The 20,690-nt window shown below is 41.9% G+C and overlaps 1 protein-coding gene across 3 annotated transcripts in view; it reads left to right on the top strand.

The window, feature by feature from the left end:
- LOC122787763 overlaps positions 1-20,690 on the top strand; it is a 580,606-nt gene that overhangs the window by 383,315 nt on the left and 176,601 nt on the right. For all 3 annotated transcript variants that reach the window (XM_044054660.1, XM_044054661.1, XR_006362597.1), the window contains exon 5: positions 8,518-8,714. In XM_044054660.1, the coding sequence (XP_043910595.1) occupies positions 8,518-8,714 (197 nt within the window). The remainder of the gene's footprint in view (positions 1-8,517; positions 8,715-20,690) is intronic.

The following is a 20,690-nucleotide window of genomic DNA, read 5'->3' as shown; positions in this document are numbered from 1 at the left end:
CAAGAGGAATCTTGACCAATGGATGGGAGATCGCAGATATACCCCAGGGATTACTTCAGTGTCACTGCTTGACAGAGGCACAGAAAAATGATAGGCATAGTTTTATTCAAACTAAAGGGGTGGCGAAAGCCACATAACTATGGGCTAGGCTTATAAATGCCCTTGGGCAGATAGCCTAGTATGAACCTATGAACCTATGAACCTATGAAAAGAAGGTAGCTGTTGAGCTGAGCTGAATGGGAAGTACTGGTAGTGCAGAAAATAAACTAGAGGATCCAGTAGCAGGTAAAATCTCCAATTCATTGCAGAAAGACAGGAAATACCTGCTGCTGGACCCTCTCTTTATTAGCGGAAAACAAAAAAATTTAGGCTGGGGGTGGAGGTGTGACACAAGTGACGGCTTGGATTGCAGAAATCCAATTGACTGCCACCACTTGCTTTACCAACAACTTTAGAAGAAGATTTTCTAATAAAAGTTTAATGTAAACTTAATGTAAAAACATGCTGAATCGTAACTGAATAAGATAAATTACAAGTTCAGTTACGATTTCAGTGTGTTTTATATTAAACTCAGCTACAAACCTCCAAAGCGCTTGTGGAAGGCACTCGGGGGGGGGGGGGGTAACAGCTTGCATTTAGTATCTTCTCATGGCGCGCTCGGTATTAAGCACAGAGGTGCCACGAGAAGGTACTCGGGGTTAATGAGTTAAATAGAACGAAGGACATTTCTTTTATTTTAGGGTAATACAGAGTATAGGTAACAACAAGAGAGGGAGAGATGTTAACAATTTAGTAGAGAAAGCAGAAATGTGCTGAATAGGCAGTCTGCAGGCATACAAATCTCCAGGTCTCAATGCTTACTTACCAGTTAAACCTGCTCTGAAAGAGAGAAGACCTAGGAGGCGTGTATGAAATTTTGATAAGGGTGTTTCACTGAATTGATTGGGTATGTTTCAGTATTTAAAACTTTTTTAACTGACTTGTTTTATATGGATCTGATGAAGGATCAGGAGATCCGAAAGCGCTTATCCCAATAAAGAAAATCCTCCATTTTACTAGTGTTGTATACTTTATTACCCTGGCCATGGTGGCTCTGGTAATTATTCTGTTGATTTTATATATATATATATATATATATATATATATATATAGAGAGAGAGAGAGAGAGAGAGAGTTAGAGATATGGATATATAGATATTATATATAGATATATAAAATACAGCCACAGTCACCAGAACTGCTTTTCAAACTTGGGGGAGAGGGGTCATTTCTTAGGAAGGACAGTCCAAGTGGCATGATCCCTGGAAGAGGCCAGTCTGCACATCAGTATCCTGGAGATGAGCTGTCCTTTTAGAGTTGCAGACCTTTCAAGATGTTCTACCTTCAGGGATGATTGTGATACATATGGACAACATGTCAGTAGTCTGGTATATCAACAAACAGGGGGATCCAGATCTTAACGCGTTATGTTGAGAAGCAGTGAGAGTGTTGCATGGGCGATCTCTTCCAGTCACTTTCTTTTGGCACTGCACATACTGGGGAAAACGTGCTCACAGACATACTGAGCAGGTCCATTTTGATGCCTCACAAGTGGTCTTTCAAAGCAAGAGTGGCAGAAAAGATTTTTTATTGATGGAATCAACTTTGCTGCAGTCTTTTTGCTTCTCCCCTCAACATCAAGTGCTGCAGGTTCTTTGCCCTGGTCCTTCCATGTGGGGAGTCGCCGAAAGATGCTCGGATCCACAATTGGCCCTCTGGTCTCCTTTATGTTTATCCCCCCTTTGCCACTAATCCCCAAACTTCTGCAGAATGTATCCTGGATGAAGAGCACAATCATTCTCATTGCACCCTTTTGTCCTCATCAGTTCTAGTTTCCCTTCCTCTGGCCTCCTCTTATTTATCCTCCTTGGATACTGGATTCACATCCAGACCTTCTGTCTCACCCGACAGGGATGCAGCATCCAACATCAACAGCCTCAAGTTAACCACATGGTTTCTCCACTTCCAGTGATGACTAGACAGCTGAGGCTTTCTTACCCAGTTTGACAAATTCTTTTATTCTCTCAGTAGCTTTCCATTAGGAAAATTTACAAGAGTAAATGGAAAAGATTTTCAATTTGGGCCCTTTAGAGAGATCTGGATCTCTACTCTGCCCCAGTCTCGGCAGTTCTCAACTTTTTGACCTCCATTTTTAACAATAGGGCGAGCTACTGTACTACCAAAATTTAACTAGCATCCATTTCAGGTTTTCATTATGGAGAAAATCATTCTTCCCTGGCTTCTTCGAAATTATGCAAGGCATTCCTTTCTTACCCATTTTTTTTTACTCAGGCCCCTAGTTAAAGACCCTACACCCCCTTAGGATCTTACACTTTCTGTTGCAAGCCTTACCCAGGGCGGCCATGGTGGTGCAGCGGTTAGCGGTGCTGCCTCACAGCAAGAGGTTCTCCGGTTCGATTCTCAGCTGGGGTGCCTTCTGTGCAGAGTCTGCATGTCCTCCATGTCATCACGTGGGTTTCCTCCGGGTGCTCCGGCTTCCTCCCACATCCCAAAGACATGCAGTAGGTGGATTGGATACTCTAAATTGGCCCTAGGTGTGAGTGTGTGCATGTGTGTGCCTTCTGTGGAAGGTTGGGCGCCGGGCTGGCAACTCGACACACTAAAACTCCACTGCCAATCATGAGCAGACAGATGATCCTCTGTGGTGACCCCTAACTGGGAAAAGCCGAAAGAAGAAGTTGCAAGCCTTACCCAACCTCCCTTAGAACCTTCCACTAAGATTGACCTTACGTTTTTATCCTGGAAAACAATTTTTCTGGATACTATTACTTCTGCTGGATGAGTATCTGAACTCCAGACCCTCTCTGTAAGACATCCATACTTGATCTCCCTTAAAGATGGGGTCTGTTTACCCACAAACCCATCCTTTCTACCCAAGGTACCTTCTGAATCTAGCTTAATTCAGGTCATCAGTTTATCTGTGTTCTTTCCTAAATTTTCAAACAAAGGAGAATATATGTTGCATCTTCTAGATGTACATCAGTAGCTGAGGTTTTATTTACACAGACAACAGAATTTTAGAAAATCTGATCATTTCTTTTTCCAAAAACAAATTGGGTAAAGCAGTTTCTAAAGTGGCTCTAGCCAGATGATTGACTGATTTGTAGATCTTTTGTCTATAAAGAAAGAGGTTTAGATTTACCAAACCCCCAAAACACATTCCATGAGATCTGTAGCCACCTCTTTGGCCTTTTGGTCAAGAGCTTCCATAAATTATATTTGTGCAACCACCACTTGGTCCACTGCTCACACATTTATTGCTCATTACAAGTTGGACATACTTTCAGAAATAGGGCAGCATTTGGTTCCACTATACTCCAGAATATCCTTCCATGAGGACCATCCAAGGTTCATCTAGCTGGGGCCTCTGTCCCACCAGTTGAGGAATGAATGAAAATGACATCAGATGCAAAAGTTATGTACTCACCATAGCAATTCACCTTTGTCCACTTTCATTCTTCCTCAGCTCCCCACCCTCCAACCCCCTTCCTTCTTTCTTAGTGAGGCCTAAGGCATGTATTTTTGCAGCTCACCTGTCCGTGGCTTTGAGTTCCAGCCTTTCTGTATGTTCTTATCTTGTGTCTTTTTATAGTACAGTGTCTTGTACATGTAACTGATAAGGTAGCAAACTTTATTTGAGGTGTACCAGGAGAGTGGGGCATTATGGGTAAAGGGAGGAGCTCAAGAGCTGGATCCATGAGTCTAGTAAAAGTGGCGTGAGTACATAACTTTTGTATCCAGTTATTCTATTGTTACGCTATAATTGGCAACAATTTCCTATTTTCACATTGTTAGGGATGCCACTGGCTGCTCCAAAAATTTTGAATGCTTTTCTCAAGGGTGTTTTTTTGTTGCATCATCTGGTAGGGGATGCTGCCCCACTGTGGGATTTGCCTTTCATGCCTCAGGTGCTACCTGCAGCTCTTTTTGAGCATTCTGCTGTGGCTGGCTTGAAATGATTGTCTTGAAGGTTAGAAGTAGATGAGGCTCAATTAATAATGATTAGGACAGGAGGAGAAGAGATAAAGATTGTGATGTATAACCAGTCTACAGGAAAGTCCCCAGGAATAGATGGTATTCCAGTGGAAGTTTGGAAGCTAGGAGGGGGATCAAACTGATAAAGATGTGGAAGGTTTTGTTTAACAGGATTTTAGAAGAAGTACCAACATCCTGGAAGAAAGAAGTGGTAGCTGTAATACCTGAAGAGGGTAAAGATCCCTCAGATCCAGCTTCATACAGGCCCATTTAAATGATTATAAAGTGTTCATGCATATAATGGCCAACCTAATGGCAAAAGTAATGCCAGAATTGAAAGATATGGATTAGTGTGGTTTTGTGGAGGGGAGGCAAACATTTGAAAAACATTAACAGAGCATCGATGATCAGAGGGAGGCAGAATGTAAGAAAAGACCATTGTGGTTGGTGGGCGTTGATGCAGAGAAAACATTTGACAGAGTAAGCTGGGACTTTTTGAGCAGGGTATTGGAAGCATTTGCATTTCGTGAAAAAAATATAAGTTTGATTAGGAAGATATGTAAGGGATTGGAGGCGAAAGTTAAAGTGGGTGGGGTCCTCTCTGATGATTTCTGCTTGAGCAGAGGAACTAGTCAGGAGTGTCCTCTTTCCCTTCATTATTTGCATTATATTTGCTAGCATTGACAAAGAAAATAAGGGAGTCTGAAGTAGTCAAGAAAAGCTGGCTCTATTTGCAGATGATATTATCTTATACCTGACAAATTCAGAAAGAGACATTAATGTTGTAGAACGTTTTGAGAGAGTTTCAGATCCTTTCAGGATACAAAATTAGTGAAGCTAAAATATAGACAATAGTGGTAAATTATGTACCCACATATGAATTGGTTCAGCAATATCCATATATATGGGGACATGATAAAATTAAATATTTAGGAGCATGGATTAAAAATTATTCTGGTGTGGCAACTAAGGACATGTGGGAAGAGACTAAACAAAAGATAATACAAAAACCGAGAAAATGAAAGCTTTGTTTTATGGATATGGATAGTAAAATACAAGCAGTTAAAATGTTTTTAGTCCTGTTAGTCTTATACACAGGTCAGGCATATTTTTATCAACCAAAGAAGAAGTTGTGGATAGCAATTAATAAAGAACTGAAGGACTTTATCTGGGAGGGGAAGATGGCAAGACTCAAGTGGGATAAGTTGATTCTGCCAGTAGAACAGGGCAGAATCATATTACCGATTGTGTTTCAGAGCTACACAGTTAAGGCTCCTATACATGGCACAAGCAGAAAACTATAATTCAAAGTGGAAAGGGATGATGATGAAACAGGGAGGGACTGGGATTTTGGATGCAGACTCTTAATGGGAATAACAATCATACAGAATATTATATCTGTAAAGTAGCAAAACATATCCCAAGAAGTAAGCCAACACCAGATTGCAGAAAGGAGATTCTGCCAATAGGGATAACTGCAATTAGGGATACAGACAATAGGCAAGAAGGGGCTGGAATTTATTGGAGAAAACTGGCAAAGGAACCAAGGTATTGGGATCAAATAACTAGAGAGGGAAAGGTGATAGAATGGGAAGATGCTAAGAATTAATTTGGACTGCAGGTTAGAGATTGCCTTCCCTATCAGGGATTGATGTCAGAGTATAGGTAAAGAGAAAGAAACGCCTCGGGTAGATGGAAAATGTTGGAGGTGTGACAGGGAAGAAAGAGGAAATTGGGAACGTATTTTCTGGGAGTGTAGTGAGTTTGCAGACTTGGATGCACTGTCGGCGATGCTTGGTGGGCAGATTAGTGTGATGAGGGAGATGATTTTAATGAGCTATGATACCGAATCAGAATTGTGTAGACATGGTAAGACCTTGCTGTGTCTAATTATGGTGGCTGCCAAAAAAAGAATTACTGGAAAATAGAAATCAAAATCTAAACCAACAATACTAGAAGTAGTGAATATGGTAACAGAAATAAAACAAGTGGAACTGAGATCTTTAGAAAAGGGTAGGAGCAAACTATATAGGAAAAAAATGGGAATTGTGGGAACAGTACATACAAGGGAGGAATGAGGTTTAAAAGAAGGTAGGACTTAAATGAACTATGTAATGTTTGACTGAAAATTGGGTAGATTATAAGTGATGTATAATGTTTGCAACTGGGAGTGTATCATTATGATTTGTGATGTAAAATGCTTGCAAGTAGGATTGTGTCGGGGTGGATTCTTTTCAGTTATATAAATGTATGATTGCCTATGTTGTAAGTGATGGTTTAATAAAGAGGTTTCTTGTAAAAAAAAAAAAAAAAAAAAACATGAATGGAATAATGTAACGTTGCTTAGGTTATATGATATATAACAATAAAGGTGAAGTATAATGTTTGTAAACATGAACTTGCTAATGCGGTTTGATTGTGTTTATATAAATGTCAGTTTGCCTGTGTCACAAGTGATAATTCAACAAAGGTATTTAAAAAACAAAGAAATTATTGTCTTGGAAGACTTTTATTCTTGGCTGTTGTTTACTTCTGCCAGTTGTGCGTCAGAAATGCATGCCCTCTCTTCATTACCTCCATATTTGTTTTTTCGTAAAGGCAAGTTGTCCCTCCACACAGATCCTGCCTTTCTCCCAAAGATGGCTATGGAGAGGATTTGAATCAGTCCATTAATTGCTGGTGTTCTTCCTGAATTTTCCAACAAAGGGGACTTTTTACTGCATTGTCCTGATGTCCATAGACAATGCAGAACCAAATCTTTCAGAAGGTATAAACAGTTATTTTCTCCTTTTCAAAGGCCCGGTTGGGTACACCAGTGTCTCTCTCAAGTGGCTGTTTGATCATATTTCTTTTGGGTATAGTTTGAAAGGAAAGCTCTTGCATCATAAATCGAAAGGTCTTGCTGTTTCTACAGCATTTTTCTTCAGAGCTGCTTTGGATGATGTTTGTACCGCCGCGACTTGTTTGGGTTATCACACGTTTGTATCCCACTACAAATTGGATATTCATTTGAGGTCCAGAGCTTCTTTTGGTTCTACCATATTGTGCAATATCCTTATGACTGGGGACTCTGTTCCACAGGTTGAATCCAGACGGAAAAGACAACATTGGATACTAAAGGTTGTTACCATAACGGTAGATCTGTGTTGTCTCTTTATATCTGGTTCAGCCTTCCCTACTGCACCTGCTGTTGTGACAAGTTTCTCGATCATGAGACAACCAAGTCAGGAAGTTGATTTTCCTTCTTTGTTGGGGTTCTTAGTGGCTTTTTTTTTTTTTATGTGGATTGAGTGATATAATCTTGGGCAGAGAGAGGCAAGCTCATTCTGCAATAATCTTAGTTGAGCAGGAAATTATGGGTAGAGGAGGTGGAGTTCAACATGCTGAAGTCTTTAGAATATGGTTGGTCTCTGATTCGAGTTGGATCTGATAACCCACAGTTTGAACCAGACAGAAAGAGACAACAGATATCTGTCATTATGGTGAGCACATAACTTTCGTTTCTTGAAAGTTTAGAAAAATATAATTTGAGGGGTTTATTTTTGTGTAATATAATATATTACAGTAGTTATGGAAATGACTGTGAATGGAGAGACTGTTATTATAAAGCACACTTCTTACTGATAAAATTGCTAATTATACACTTTTAATAACTTTTGTTATTCTCAATTCCTTTCATTTACATTATGCTTTTTAACTTTATTAGAAAATCTTCTGAAATGCAAGATGTGTGTAGGCTGCTAGACGTGTGACATTCCACACCTCATATGTGGTAATGGTTATAGGCACAGTTGACAATCCATGATCGATGCTTTTCTTCCCAGACTGGACTCTTTTTCTCTCTGAAAACTGCAGACAGTACAGTCATTGCACTAAAACAAATAAACAGAACAGTACAAAAATCCATGACATGTTGACAGATATGGTACCTTACAAATGGTTACAAAATAAAGAAAACTTAGTAGTACCTACAGTGTGTCAGTCATTATTAATCAGCAGTTAATTTTAGCACAGAAAAAAAATGAAACAAATTTAAAAATACTTGCACTTTTCTTTCTCCATAAAAATTCTGCAGTCCTGATGCAAAGGTGGCCATATATTTTACCACCAGAGAAGTGGGCTTCCAAACTGTTCCAAAGCTTTGTATCCATAGCTGAGTAGGCATCAGAAACTTGTGAAGCGAGTTCTTTGGTTCTTAATTTCAACAGTATGTCAGATTTTAGCACATTTACTTCAGTTCATATTTTCTCACAGGAATAGCAGAAAGTATGAATGTGACAGGATGTTTATCAACTAGTTTTAAAGCCCATGTCTGTCTTAAGTGCCAGCCACATATCTCCTGTATTGTATGTCACCCAAAGTTTACAGCTGAACAGACCTGGGCAGGTTACCATACAATCCTAGTACAGTCACAGAAGACCAGAACAGGGCTGAAATATTTTAAAGAAATCAAGTAAAACTGTTTTGTTTTTCTTCCCAAAGGCAAATGATCCAAAACCAGGAGCATCCTTCACAGGTGGACGATTTGAAGCCTATTTGCCATTCAACAAGGAAGGGGAGATGGTATATCGCCTTTTGAAGAAAGCATTTGAAAAAGGACTTATTTTCAAGTATTGGGATGATAGTGTGGTCCTAGGCAACATTCCTCTTAAGACATCAATTGATGGTGGAAAATCTAAGTAAGTTAAGGAGTGAAATACTTTTTCTTAACGTTTCTGGAGCATTCCTTTTAGATGCACTTAGTAACATAAACTCCAGGCTGGCAAACATTGTGTCAGATCACTGTTTGACTACATAGTTAAATTATATTGTGTTTACTGTTAGCTGGGTAACACACGAGGAAGTTTTTTCCCTAACTGTAGTAGTATTAAACATCACAGGAACTATTTGCATCATGCTGATGTACTGGTTAAAGCTGAATTTATGATTCAGTGCTGCATTCTTACTTATTAATTTGTGGTATGAAGGTTTCCACCATTCAAATGTCCTGCAATATGCAGCTTGCCCGTGGAAACTTGTTCTGATATAGCAAAAATTCAGAACTGAAATGCAGTCAAAAATCAGAATGAATGCTTTTTAACAGCATCCAGCAATAGTCCAACAGTGGTCAGCTTCTGTTGTGGCATTAGTCACATGGCAGGCACTGGAATGTTTCCCCCTAGCTTGAGTTTTGATATTTGTACTTCCCAATACATCAAAAGTAGGTGCAAGTTTTCTCAAATTTTTCTGTTTGTTTTATACTTTGATCACTGTTTGGATCACAAAAGCTATTTTTGGAGGTTTAATCAAGACCTCTTAGACCGCGGTGGTGGTGCTGCGGTAGCGTTGTCGCCTCACAGTAAGATGCTGACCGGTTCGACTCTCAGCTAGAGCGTCTTCTGCGTGGAGACATGTGTGAATGGGCGTACCTTCGTTGAAGGTTGTGCGTTAGGGCTGGCAACTCAGCACGTAAAAATCAACTGCCAATCATTAGCGGACTGGAGTTCCGCTGTGGCGACCCCTAACCGGGAAAAGCCGAAAGACACAACAACAACAATCAAGATCTCTTAGATACAGGTAAGTTCTGTCATTTTACTGACATGGTCTCGTATGGTGTATTTATTACCCAAGGTTTCCACTGAGGGGGGTATATGCCTTCCACTCAAGACTGCAATATGCAACACCAGTCCAGAATACATCTGTACTGAGTTGTCATTTCATCTGAAGTAACAATAAACATATGCTGGTGGTAACGTAACTGGGATGTAGCTCTCAAACTGTTACATGAAATTTAGTTATAGTGATAGGGACTATATATACCATCTTTTTGTGACCCAGAGGAAAGTTGAATACTGCTACAGCTAGTAGAGGTACAATAGTTTTTTTCTGCTATTTCTGAATTTTTCAGGCACATTTCACAATATTTTAGCATTCACATCTGCTCTTTGGAGAGCTCAGTTTCTGATTCTTGCTGTGGGAGTTTCCCTTTCTCCGAAAGAAATCACTTGCTGGAGACTGCGAATATCCTTAAATTCAGGTCTTCTTTCTCCCTGCCTGTTCCACAAGCAGTCTGTCACCACAGACATGTTGAACTACAGTTTCAGGAGGGATAAAAGTGCAAGGTGGGTGGGACACTAAGGACAGACACAAGCATGTAAATATCACAGTTGCTTGCCCTTATCAAAGCACTCAACTATCTGAATCATCTTTGGTCCCTGGGACTTCTTTAAGTTGTTACACAAAATGCCACAGTCATGTGGCACATCAGTAAATATGGGGAAACCAGATCATACCCCTTTTGCAGGCTAGCAATGTTAGCTTGGTATATAGCTTACACCACACTCTCATTCTGCAGGCATCCTGCATTCCATCAGGACAAAATGATGTGTTGTACAAGCTGAGCAAGACAATGACAGACTCACATGAATGGAAACTTAACCAGGGGTCTTCCAAGATCTGATCCATCTGTGAGAAGTTCTTTGAGTAGACCTATTCACCTTCTATCAGCTGACAAGATTCTGCTCTAGGACTCCATGAAAGAAGGCCTGGAAGACAGATGCCTTTTGTTTTCCTGGGCAAGAACATTCCTATATGCTTTTCCACTCTTTCCACTGATATCCAGGATACTTCTGAAGATTCAGAAGGAATCGCCCATGATCATTGTGGTGATTCCTTGCTGGCCTAAGCAGCAAGTGGGTTCTCCCTTCTTTTGGAAATGGCCAGGGGCGGTTATCACAAACTTCTTCACAGTCTGGATCTACTCGCATAAGATCAGGGGTATTTGATACACCCTGACCACAATCAACTTCATTTGACTGCCTGAATTATAGGGTCTCAATTCCCTTTAGTTCTGTTTACTGATAACATGCAGCATGTACTAATGTAGGCAAGAAAGGCTGCTACTAGAAAATCATATATTATCAAATGGAAAAGGTTTTCTAGCTAGTATCAACAGCATAGCCAGCACCCATTCAGGGCTAGTTGTTCTCTGGTTTTGAAGTGTTTGTGTGAGTTATTCTATGACCTTCTTACTCCTCCATCAAGGTTCATTTGTTGGTCATTTCAGCATGTCTGCCCATGGATCCTCTTCTATCAATGCATTCTCATAGGTTCATAGGTAGGTACTAGGCTATCGGCCATAGGACCTATACAAGCCTAGCCAAAAAGGTACCCTGAATTTCGTCACCCCATAAAATTATTTTCCTGTGCCCCTGTCAAGCAGAGTCATAGAGGTGATCCCCGGGGTGAATTTCCTATTTCCCATCCAATCATCAAGATTTTTCTTGAGTGCTAATGAGGAGCTTTGTTTGATATAGATAGGTAGCTTGTTTCAGAGTATGGGAAGTCTCTGGGACAGGAATCTGTCCCTCCAGCATATTCTGTTTATTGTGGTGACAAGGTTTAAGTCCCTAGAGCGTTTAGCTCGGAGGGATTGGGATTTCTATAAGTGGAGCATGTCCAACAGCTCTGGGTTTGACATAGCTTCGTATGTTAGACAGAGATTATCTCTGAGTAGGCGATAAGCGACGGAGTAAAGCTGGTGTTTTTTGAGACAGTCTGCGTAGGGCATCTGTTTGAGGCCAGTAATCCTGTCCATGAGGTATTTCTGCGGCCTTTCTAGTTGTTGTAGATGTCTTGTGAGGTACATACCAAAAGGGATGTTGTACTCGCGTCTATATCATATGATACAATGTAAATAGCGAACGCTATTTCATCGTACCGATAATATCGAAACAACAAAATATCGAACAAACGGAACGGTGAATTTTTTCCTAGGGAAAAAATTTGCTGCTCCGTAAAAAAATAAATAAATAAACTTAAACACAAATTTAAGTAAGGGGCTTCACCTCCGACAACCACCTCCATGTGGGGGGCTGTGCCCACCACACTCCCCCCACTTAAATATACCAACTCCGAGATCACACCATAGTGGAGGAAATGGCAAAGTCCTGAAGACAGCCCACCGAATTTTTTCACTGGGAAAAAATTTGATGTTCTGTGACTTCACTATTTTGCCATTTTGACAGTATCGGATCTACTAAATAGCATTCGCTATTTAGTCTATTCGATAGCATATTATAGACCCTTTACTCTATAATGGGTCTAATGAGTGACAAGTAGAGGAGAACAATGACCTCTTTTTTCCTGGATGAGAAACCTTTTATGATGAGGTGTGCTACGTAGAAGGATTTCCTGACTACTGTGGCAATGTGATTATCAAAGGAGAGACTACTGTCCACCTGTGTCCCAAGGTCTCTTATCACACTTTTGGTGTTAAGTAGACTACCACCGATGTGGTAGCTCATGGGTACAGAGTTTTTACCAAAGGGGATAACTATGTACTTTTTGGCATTGAGCTTGTGGCATTGGCTTTGACACCAGGCATCTGTCTCAGTGAAGCCCTTTTGTAGGATGTCCACATCATTAGGAGTTTCAATTACAGCTTCTAGTTTGCAGTCATCTGCGAACTTTATTAGCCAAAAACCTTCTGTGCTAGCCTGTACTTCAGAAAAGTAGATACCAAACAACAGAGGACCCAGGACTGAACCCTGTGGTTCTCCACTTGTCACTGGTCTGATGTCAGATTTGGAGTCTGCTACTTTCACAGTGTGGGTTCTGTCAGTGGGGCAGTTGGCAACCCATCTTGTGACATAGAGATTTATACCTAGTTTAGTGAGTTTATCTATAATTCCAGAATGGGGATGGTGTCAAAAGCCTTGGCGAAATCTAGATAGGCTGTGTGAACCACCTTATCCTCGTCTACGGCTTTGGTGACTGCTTCAAAGAAGTCAATCAGGTTTAGGAGATATGATCTGCCTTTTACAAACCTGAACTGGGTGGGGTCCAAAGTTTGGAGATTACCAATGCCTTTGTTTATAAGTTCCATGATACGTTCCGTGGCCTTGCAGACCAGGCTCGTTAGGCTAATGTGACGGTAGTTCCCGGGGTCCGTGTTGGCTCCCCCTTTGTGGAGTGGGATAACCGTCACTGTTCGCCATTCAGTGGGCACAAAGCCTGAGGTGAAGCTATGATTGAACGTGGTGCTTAGGTGAGGTGCCAGTTCATTCTGTAGTTCATGTAGAACGCAGCCGGGGATGCTGTCAGATCCCATGGATGCTGTGTTCTTGGCTTTGGAGAGTGTCGTTTTTACATGTGCAGCCGTGATTACAGGAACTTTGCATTCTTCCGGTATAGAAATGAGCCCTTTAGGAGGTGGGGGGGGGGTAAAGTTAGCACTGAACCTATCTGCCAGGATGTTGGCAGTATCAGTTCTGTATATTTAGTGCCATTGTGCTGTACCTCTAAGTAGATCTGAGTGTTGCCATTGAGATTCTTCACATAGCTATAGAATGCTTTGTGGTTGTCTTTAGAATCAGTGGCGATTTTGTTTTCATAACTAGCTTTGGAGGATTTTATGAGGGATCACAGCTTCTTACTGAGGCTGACCAGGGAGTTCTTCCAGTCATGGGATTTTACTCTGTTTTTGTAACAGTTTCTTTCTTCTGTTGTACAGTTTGTTTATGGCAGGGGACCACCAGATTGGTTTCCTTTTTTATAGGATAGCATCTTGGTTCTGTTAGGGATAGCACGATCCATGCACTTTTGTAAGTGCTTATAAAGTGCATTTGTGTAGGATTCAGCAGTTGTACCTCTATTGTCCATCTGCATGGGTGTCGTGACGTTTGCTACTTCTGTCTTAGGAAGCGTGAGGTTGGTTTTGGAGAAATTGTTTTACGATGGTTTCCATAATGTGGGGTGGCGGCGGGATGTGGATGTCTAGGCTGATTAGCTTGTGGCCGGATCTGACCAATGAGGAATTGATCTATGGTGTGGAACACTGGTCGTCCATGTTGGTAATGACCAGGTCTAGGATATTGCTGCCCCTGATGGGGGTGTGGATAAGTTGATCCAAGGCGTTGGAATTTATGAATCCCAGAAAATGTTAAGAGTTGGTACATGAGTAGTTTTCCCAGTTAATGGTGGGGTAGTTGAAATTGCCCATTATTAGGGTGTTGGGTTGTACCCTAATATTTTCCAGTGTATCAAGAAATGAGGAGTGGGAATCCTGGGGCATGGTGGGGGATCTGTAGCAAGTTACAGTTTGGATTGCAGTCCTGCCCAGAGTTAGTTACACTTGGATAATCTCGGATGCATTATGCTAAGCAACTAGCCTGGAGGTGTAGATATCCTTAATGAATATGGACACGCCTCCACCTTTAGTGTTTCAATCCAGGTTAGGTGGCTGAAAGGTGTGGTATGAATTATAGCCTAGTAATGCAGGGGTGCTCTCTGGAGCCCTGAGCCAAGTCTCTGTCACTGAACAGATGTCAATGCTCTCCATTTTAAGGAGTGCCTCGAGTGAATGCATTTTGAGGTTTAGACTTCTAGCATTGAGTAGCATTACTTTCAGATTTTGCTTTCTTGTACCTGTTACAGTGGTGAATTTGTCATTTGAACCTTGCCTAAAAAAGGCACTATAGGGATGGCAAGAGCCTTAGCCAGTATCCTGAATCTCAAGGGCGACAGTTGCAGGCCATCTCTGGCAAAGCATCGTGGTCTGTCGATCATGTCATCCCAGGCAAACAGATACTGGATACCCTTAGAATGACACCAGAAGTTTAGCCAGTTGTTGAAGTCAATCATTTTGTCCTTGTATTATGGCATCATTCTGGGTGATGGCAGGATGCTACTCAGGGCTAGGGTCATACCTGCCTGGGCTACAAGATCGGAGAGCTCCTCCATGTCTCTCTTCATGTAGTCCAGGGAGGTACGTCTCAGGTCATTCGCACCAACATGGACAATGACAGAGTCATATTTGTACTTTTTGTGGAGTGACCTGAGTGCGTGCGTTATGTGGCGGATCCTGGCACGTGACAGGCAGCTGACAGTAACTTTCTCCTTGTTTAGCCTGGTGAGTGGAACATCACTGTGCCTGACTATAGAGTCACCTATGATTAGAGTGTCGGGTACATTGTTATGCCTTATGAGCTGTGGCTGAGTGGCACACTGAGTTTGTGGGCTATGTGTCATTTGGGTTGTGTTGGGGGGGTGGAGGTTGCATGCATTTCTGCTTTGGAGGTGTCTGTTGATTGAGCAGATTGTTATTGAGAGCCTCCATGAATGTAGGTGTGTGTTTTGTGTTGCTCTGTGTATGTTTTGGTGGTGTAGATTTTGAGGGACTATGTGATGCGTGTAGTGTGGTGCAAGTGTTTACCTTCTCCTCTTGAATGTCTAGTCCAATCTTGGGTGAAGAGAGCTTTACTTCCAGTTTGACTGTATAAGTGCATCTCTCACAGGTTGTAGTGTTGGGTGGTAGGAGGAGAGGGTTGTTTGTGTATATGAGGCAATTGCTGCATTGCCCCAAGATGCCCAGATACATCAGGTAGACAGGAGAAAACACTAGGAGCTGACCCTTAGACATGCCTGGATAGTTGCTTATTTATTAAGTACTAAAAACTTTTCCTCTAGACAAGTGAGGAAAGTTGAGTGCTGTCGTAATTTGTAGCTTAATTAGTGCTTAGAAGAGTTCTGAACAAGTGCTGAACTCAAAGAAACAGATTTGAGTGCTAAAACTAAAAAACTGGCTAGTTCTAAGGGAAAATCTGAAGAGCAGATTTTATGGTGCCTTGAATAGTTTAACTTTAGCTAAGCGATGCATAAAGTGTAATTTTTTAAAAAAATATATAACAGTAGCAAATGAGCAAACTGATTTAAACAAATTAACCAATAAAAAGCTAAAAACTGAGCCCCATTCCAGCAGTCTTCAATCAGATAAGTTCTAACTGCACACTCCTGCCACTAGGGTGCAGAGGAACCTTCTCCAAAAAAGATGGTCTGAATTAGTGCTCAAGTTATACAAACAAAGCTAGATTCAGCAGGTCTGAATTTAGTCTATGCTGCAGCAAACAAGGCATACCAATTTCAGAAAGAAACAGTTCAAATAAGCAGGCACAATAAGCCTTTAACCAGAAACTCCCAGCTCAGAAGGACAGAATCTACCCTCTCCTCCCACAAGAGTGCAGACCACACCTTCTTAATGTAAAATAACTGTCCCGAAGTCCAAGTGCTTCAACCAAAGGCTTGGAATAACAGTTTCAATTTAATCAGGCTACTAACAAGCAGTAATAAATGCAGCAGAATAAATGCAGTAAAGTAAGAAGAAACACAAATACAGTAAAAGCAGATGAATAAAGTGCAATTTTTTTTGAAAGTGGGTCATAATTTTATTTTAGAGAAGCTAAGACCTGCTCCACTTGAACCAGCTAACCTAGCTGACTTGAGATTCTTAACATTGAAAACAGTTTTACTGATTGCTCTGACGTCTACAAGAAGGGTATGTGAGTTGCAAGCTCTTATGTTGAATCAGATGTTATTCGTGTTTCACTGTTGCAGTCATCACATTTGGGTTATCTGCTTGTAGTAGCCCTCAGTCGGCCTGATTAACAAAGTCTTGGGTCCTGCATCGGTTGCTGTCCCTTCTTCTGTGACAACAGGTCGTCAGGGGTATAAAACATGCAACCGACACCATTACATCAGTCTTTCTTGCCGTGCGGTGCCCAAAGCAGAAGCAGTTCGCAAGTGCCAGTCGTCTGACTCCTGAAAGTTTCATTTATGAGTTTCAGAACCAAAGTCTTCAACTGAAAGCTAAGTACCCCATTGGGGAAACTTTTTCTTGCTCTAAACCGATGTCAGTAAAAGTAAATAATTGCATTACTTGTGGAAAGCAAATACCTTATAAAGATTTTCATTCATACTGTATTCCTTGCCTAGGCCCTGACCATGAAGTACCTCGCTGTTGGTTTTGTGCCTTATTTAAACCATGAACTATCCATCGTCGGTATATTTTTGTTGCTAAATATGTTGGTGCTCGGTTCAATTATCCTGATATGTCTTCGGTAAGCCATCTGACTACCGACATTCCAAAAAACGCAAAGATAAAGACAGAGGCAGGCCACCTAGGTCCAAAGCTGCCGACAATGCTTCTCCTAAGCCAGTCGCCAGTTCACCAGTACTCAGTGAGGTGCTTTCGCAACCCTTGATACCCACTACTTCGGATTCGCAGGCCTCTACTGAGACCCATTCAGCGTCCGGTATGTCGCGAGATGCTTCAACTGTGGAACCTGCGGATGTCTCTACCTTGGATAGGTCCGGAGCAGCTGTGCAGGCACCGGCTTCTAAGGGTGTATTCAGGCCTACTGACTTGCGTATTAAACCAACGCTATCTTCTTCAAGGCCTAAATCTCAAACCATGCCTAGAAAACTGACACCCAGACTGCATGGTCAGGCCTCTATGCCTAAAAAACAAATGATAAGAATGGCTGAAGACCTTATTACTTTAATCAGGGGAAGCCAGCCTTCCCCCTCTAAGAGACCTAGGACTGAGTTTGCTTATGATACTTCTGACCAGGATTCTGAATTTTCTGTTTCCTCTGATGACCAGGATTTACCCTCATCACTTATGAGGATTCTGATGCTGAGGACTATATTCCCTCTGCTTCCCCCCAGAGGATTTCTCTTTTGGTGAAACCTTGCATACTCTCAGGGAGCGTTTTCATTGGGAAAGTCAGGATTTCTCTGATTCTAAAAAGAGGCTTAGGGATTTTTTACTCCTGCCCCAGCACAGGCCTTTAGCCATACCTCCTGTACTAGACATTGTTGATGATGCCTTTTCGAAATCTAGCTTGGCTCCTGACTCTTTACCTCCTGCTCCCAGAAAACCTGATAGATATTACAGGGTCGCTGACTCTCACAAGTTCCTTTTTAAAAATCCTACTGCGGATCCTGAGACCATTTCCCAGGGACCCAAGGGCATTAAAGCTACTACTGCCAAAAATTCTACCCCCTCTGATAGAGATTCCAGGGCGCTGAATAGATGGGGTAAGAAGGTCTACACTTCTGCAACTTTGGCCATTAGGACCTTAAACTGTCAGTTTCATATGTTAAAGTATCGGCAGCATATTATTGGATTGCTTAAACAGAAAATGATGTTGATTCCTGATTGTGCTGAAAATAAGGATTTACAGGATTTACTGCACTCAGCTGAACAAGTTGGAAACCATACTTTGCAATGTTGTTTTGATTCACTAGAGGCATCTTGCAGGGCTGCTGTGACTGGGTCTGTACTTAGAGGGCATGCTTGGCTTAAGGAGCAATCCTTGCCAGATCATGTTAAAGTGAAATTACTGAACGCTCCCTTATAAAAGGGACCGCCTGTTGGACAACAAGGCAGAAGAAGTTCTTAAAAAGATGGAGGAAAAAGCTAAATCTATGCAAACTGTTTAATATTTTTTACAAGTACAACCTCCAAGGTTTAGTAGGCATTCGCCTTCCAAGAATTGGTCCTTTCCTGCCTCTTCCAGACCTTCTCAGTCCAAACCCAGATCCAGCAGAGCTCCCAGGCTTCAGTCCCAGGGTACAACTAAGCAGTGGGGGAGCCTCCACTTCCAAATCTGGGAGTAATAAAACTCCCCCCTATGGTAAGCTGTCTCAGTGACTTCTTTTTAAAACTTCCAAGCCCTTCTCAACTGACTTCCCCCTTGGGAGGAAAGATTGCTCTTCATGCAAAGAACTGGGAACTCATTACCCAGGACAAATGGGTTTTAAATATGGTGTCCCAGGGATACAGATTTCACTTCCACATGTTACCAACACCAAGCGGGTGGCCAGATCTAGCCCCAAATCAGCGGGCAGAGGCCCAAAAGCATGTACTTTCTCTCTTAAGCATGGGGGCTATTCAGTTTGTACCAGAAGAGGAAAAGGGACAAGGTTTCTACTCAAGACTTTTCCTGGTACCCAGAAAACACAATTCATGGTGTCTTATCCTGGACCTGTCTACTCTAAACACCTTTTTGGTGATTCCAAGATTCAAGATGCTGACTCGTCACCAGTTGCTCCCTATGCTAGGCAAAGATGCCTGGTTGGCAATACTAGATTTAAAGGAAGCATACCTGCACATCCCAATCAGGGAATCTTGCAGAAGATACCTACACTTCAAAGCAGACTATACGCACTGTCAGTTCTCTGCACTGCCCTTTGGCTTATCTACTGCGCCCAGGGTATTCACAAAGTGCCTAGCTCTAGTTATTGCATTTTGCAGGCAAAGAAATATTCAAATATACCCATACCTGGACGATTGTCTAATTCAGGCAGAAAGCCAGAACATACTTTTGAATCATCTGGCTTTTGCACAAAGGGTGCTAACTTGTCTGGGGTATACCATAAACAAAAAGAAATCACACCTGGTACCCTGTCAACAAATGATATTCCTGGGAGCAAGCTTGAATACAACTTCCCAGATGGCTTTCCTCACACCAGAGAAACAAATTCATTTAGCAAACTACTTCAAACAAGTGGCCACAAAAAACATGCTATCTGCAAAGCAAATACTACAAGCCTTGGGGTTCATGGCCTCCTGCATTCTTCTAATTCCATATGCAAGACTGCATATGAGGAAATTACAATGGTATCTAAAAAGCCTATGGTGTATACATTCTCAAGGACCTAGAAGCAATGATTCCTATCATACCTTGCCTACGTCTAGAGTTCCTTTGGTGGGCAGAGGCCTGCCACCAAAACAAGGGACTACCTTTCACACTACCCCTGCTGCCCAAATCCTAACAGACGCATCAGACTATGCATGGGGGGCTCACCTGGCAGGGAGATGCATTCAGGGCAAATGGAACCCAAGTCAAATGCACCTGCATATCAATCAAAAAGAACTGTTAGCTGTACAGAATGCTCTGGCAGCCTTCAAGGACCACATTCTTCCAGGACAATAGGTAAAGACGGACAACACCACTGTTATTTGGTACATAAGCAAGCAGGGGGGGGTACACATTCTTACCCCCCCTGCAGACTAGCCATGGCATTGTGGAACACTGCCCTGAGCTACCAAGTGCATCTACAAGCTCGATTCCTGGCAGGAAAACTAAATACACTGTTAGATGAACTAAGCAGAAACCTCATGGACCCACATGAGTGGAAACTGGAACCAAGGATTTTCAACATGTTGACAAGCAAATGGGGGAGCCCAGATATAGACCTGTTTGCTTCCCCCCAGAACTATCAATTGGACAACTTTTGCACAAGGACTCCCCACAAACAAGCTTGGAAAGTGGATGCTCTGTCCTTCAGCTGGAAAAAACTTTCAGTTTATGCCTTTCCTCCTCTGTTCTCCAAACTACTACTAATGATCAAGCAAGACAAACAAAGGACGATTTTGATTGCACCAGACTGGCCACGCCAACACTGGTGTACCCCCTCTTATGCAGTGTGTCACCGTTGGCCCCATGGCACCTGCCTCAGACTCCTACCCTGTTATCTCAGCAGGAGAACTGGATTCTGCACCCTCAGCTTCAAATACTGAACCTAGCAGCCTGGCTAATTACCTAATCTCTCCTTTACCATCACTCAGTAAACCAGTGATGGATATCATTTTAGAGGCAAGGAGGCCTAGTACTAGAAAATCTTATGCTGAAAAATGGAAAATATTCTGTGCCTGGAACCAATCTCAAGGGATGAGCACAGCCGTGCCCAATGTACCTCAGATTTTACAATACTTAACTGAGATGCTTCACAAGGGTTGTTTTTCTCCTCCATCAAAATTCATGCCTCAGCCATTTCAGCTCATTATAACACAGAACCTCCCCTCTTCTCTCATCCACTGCTCAAGCAGT

The sequence above is a fragment of the Protopterus annectens genome, chromosome 13.part0 (genome assembly GCF_019279795.1).
Source record: "Protopterus annectens isolate FY-2018-M chromosome 13.part0, PAN1.0, whole genome shotgun sequence".
Classification (NCBI taxonomy): Eukaryota; Metazoa; Chordata; order Ceratodontiformes; family Protopteridae; genus Protopterus; species Protopterus annectens.
This window is presented reverse-complemented; position numbering and strand designations above follow the sequence as displayed.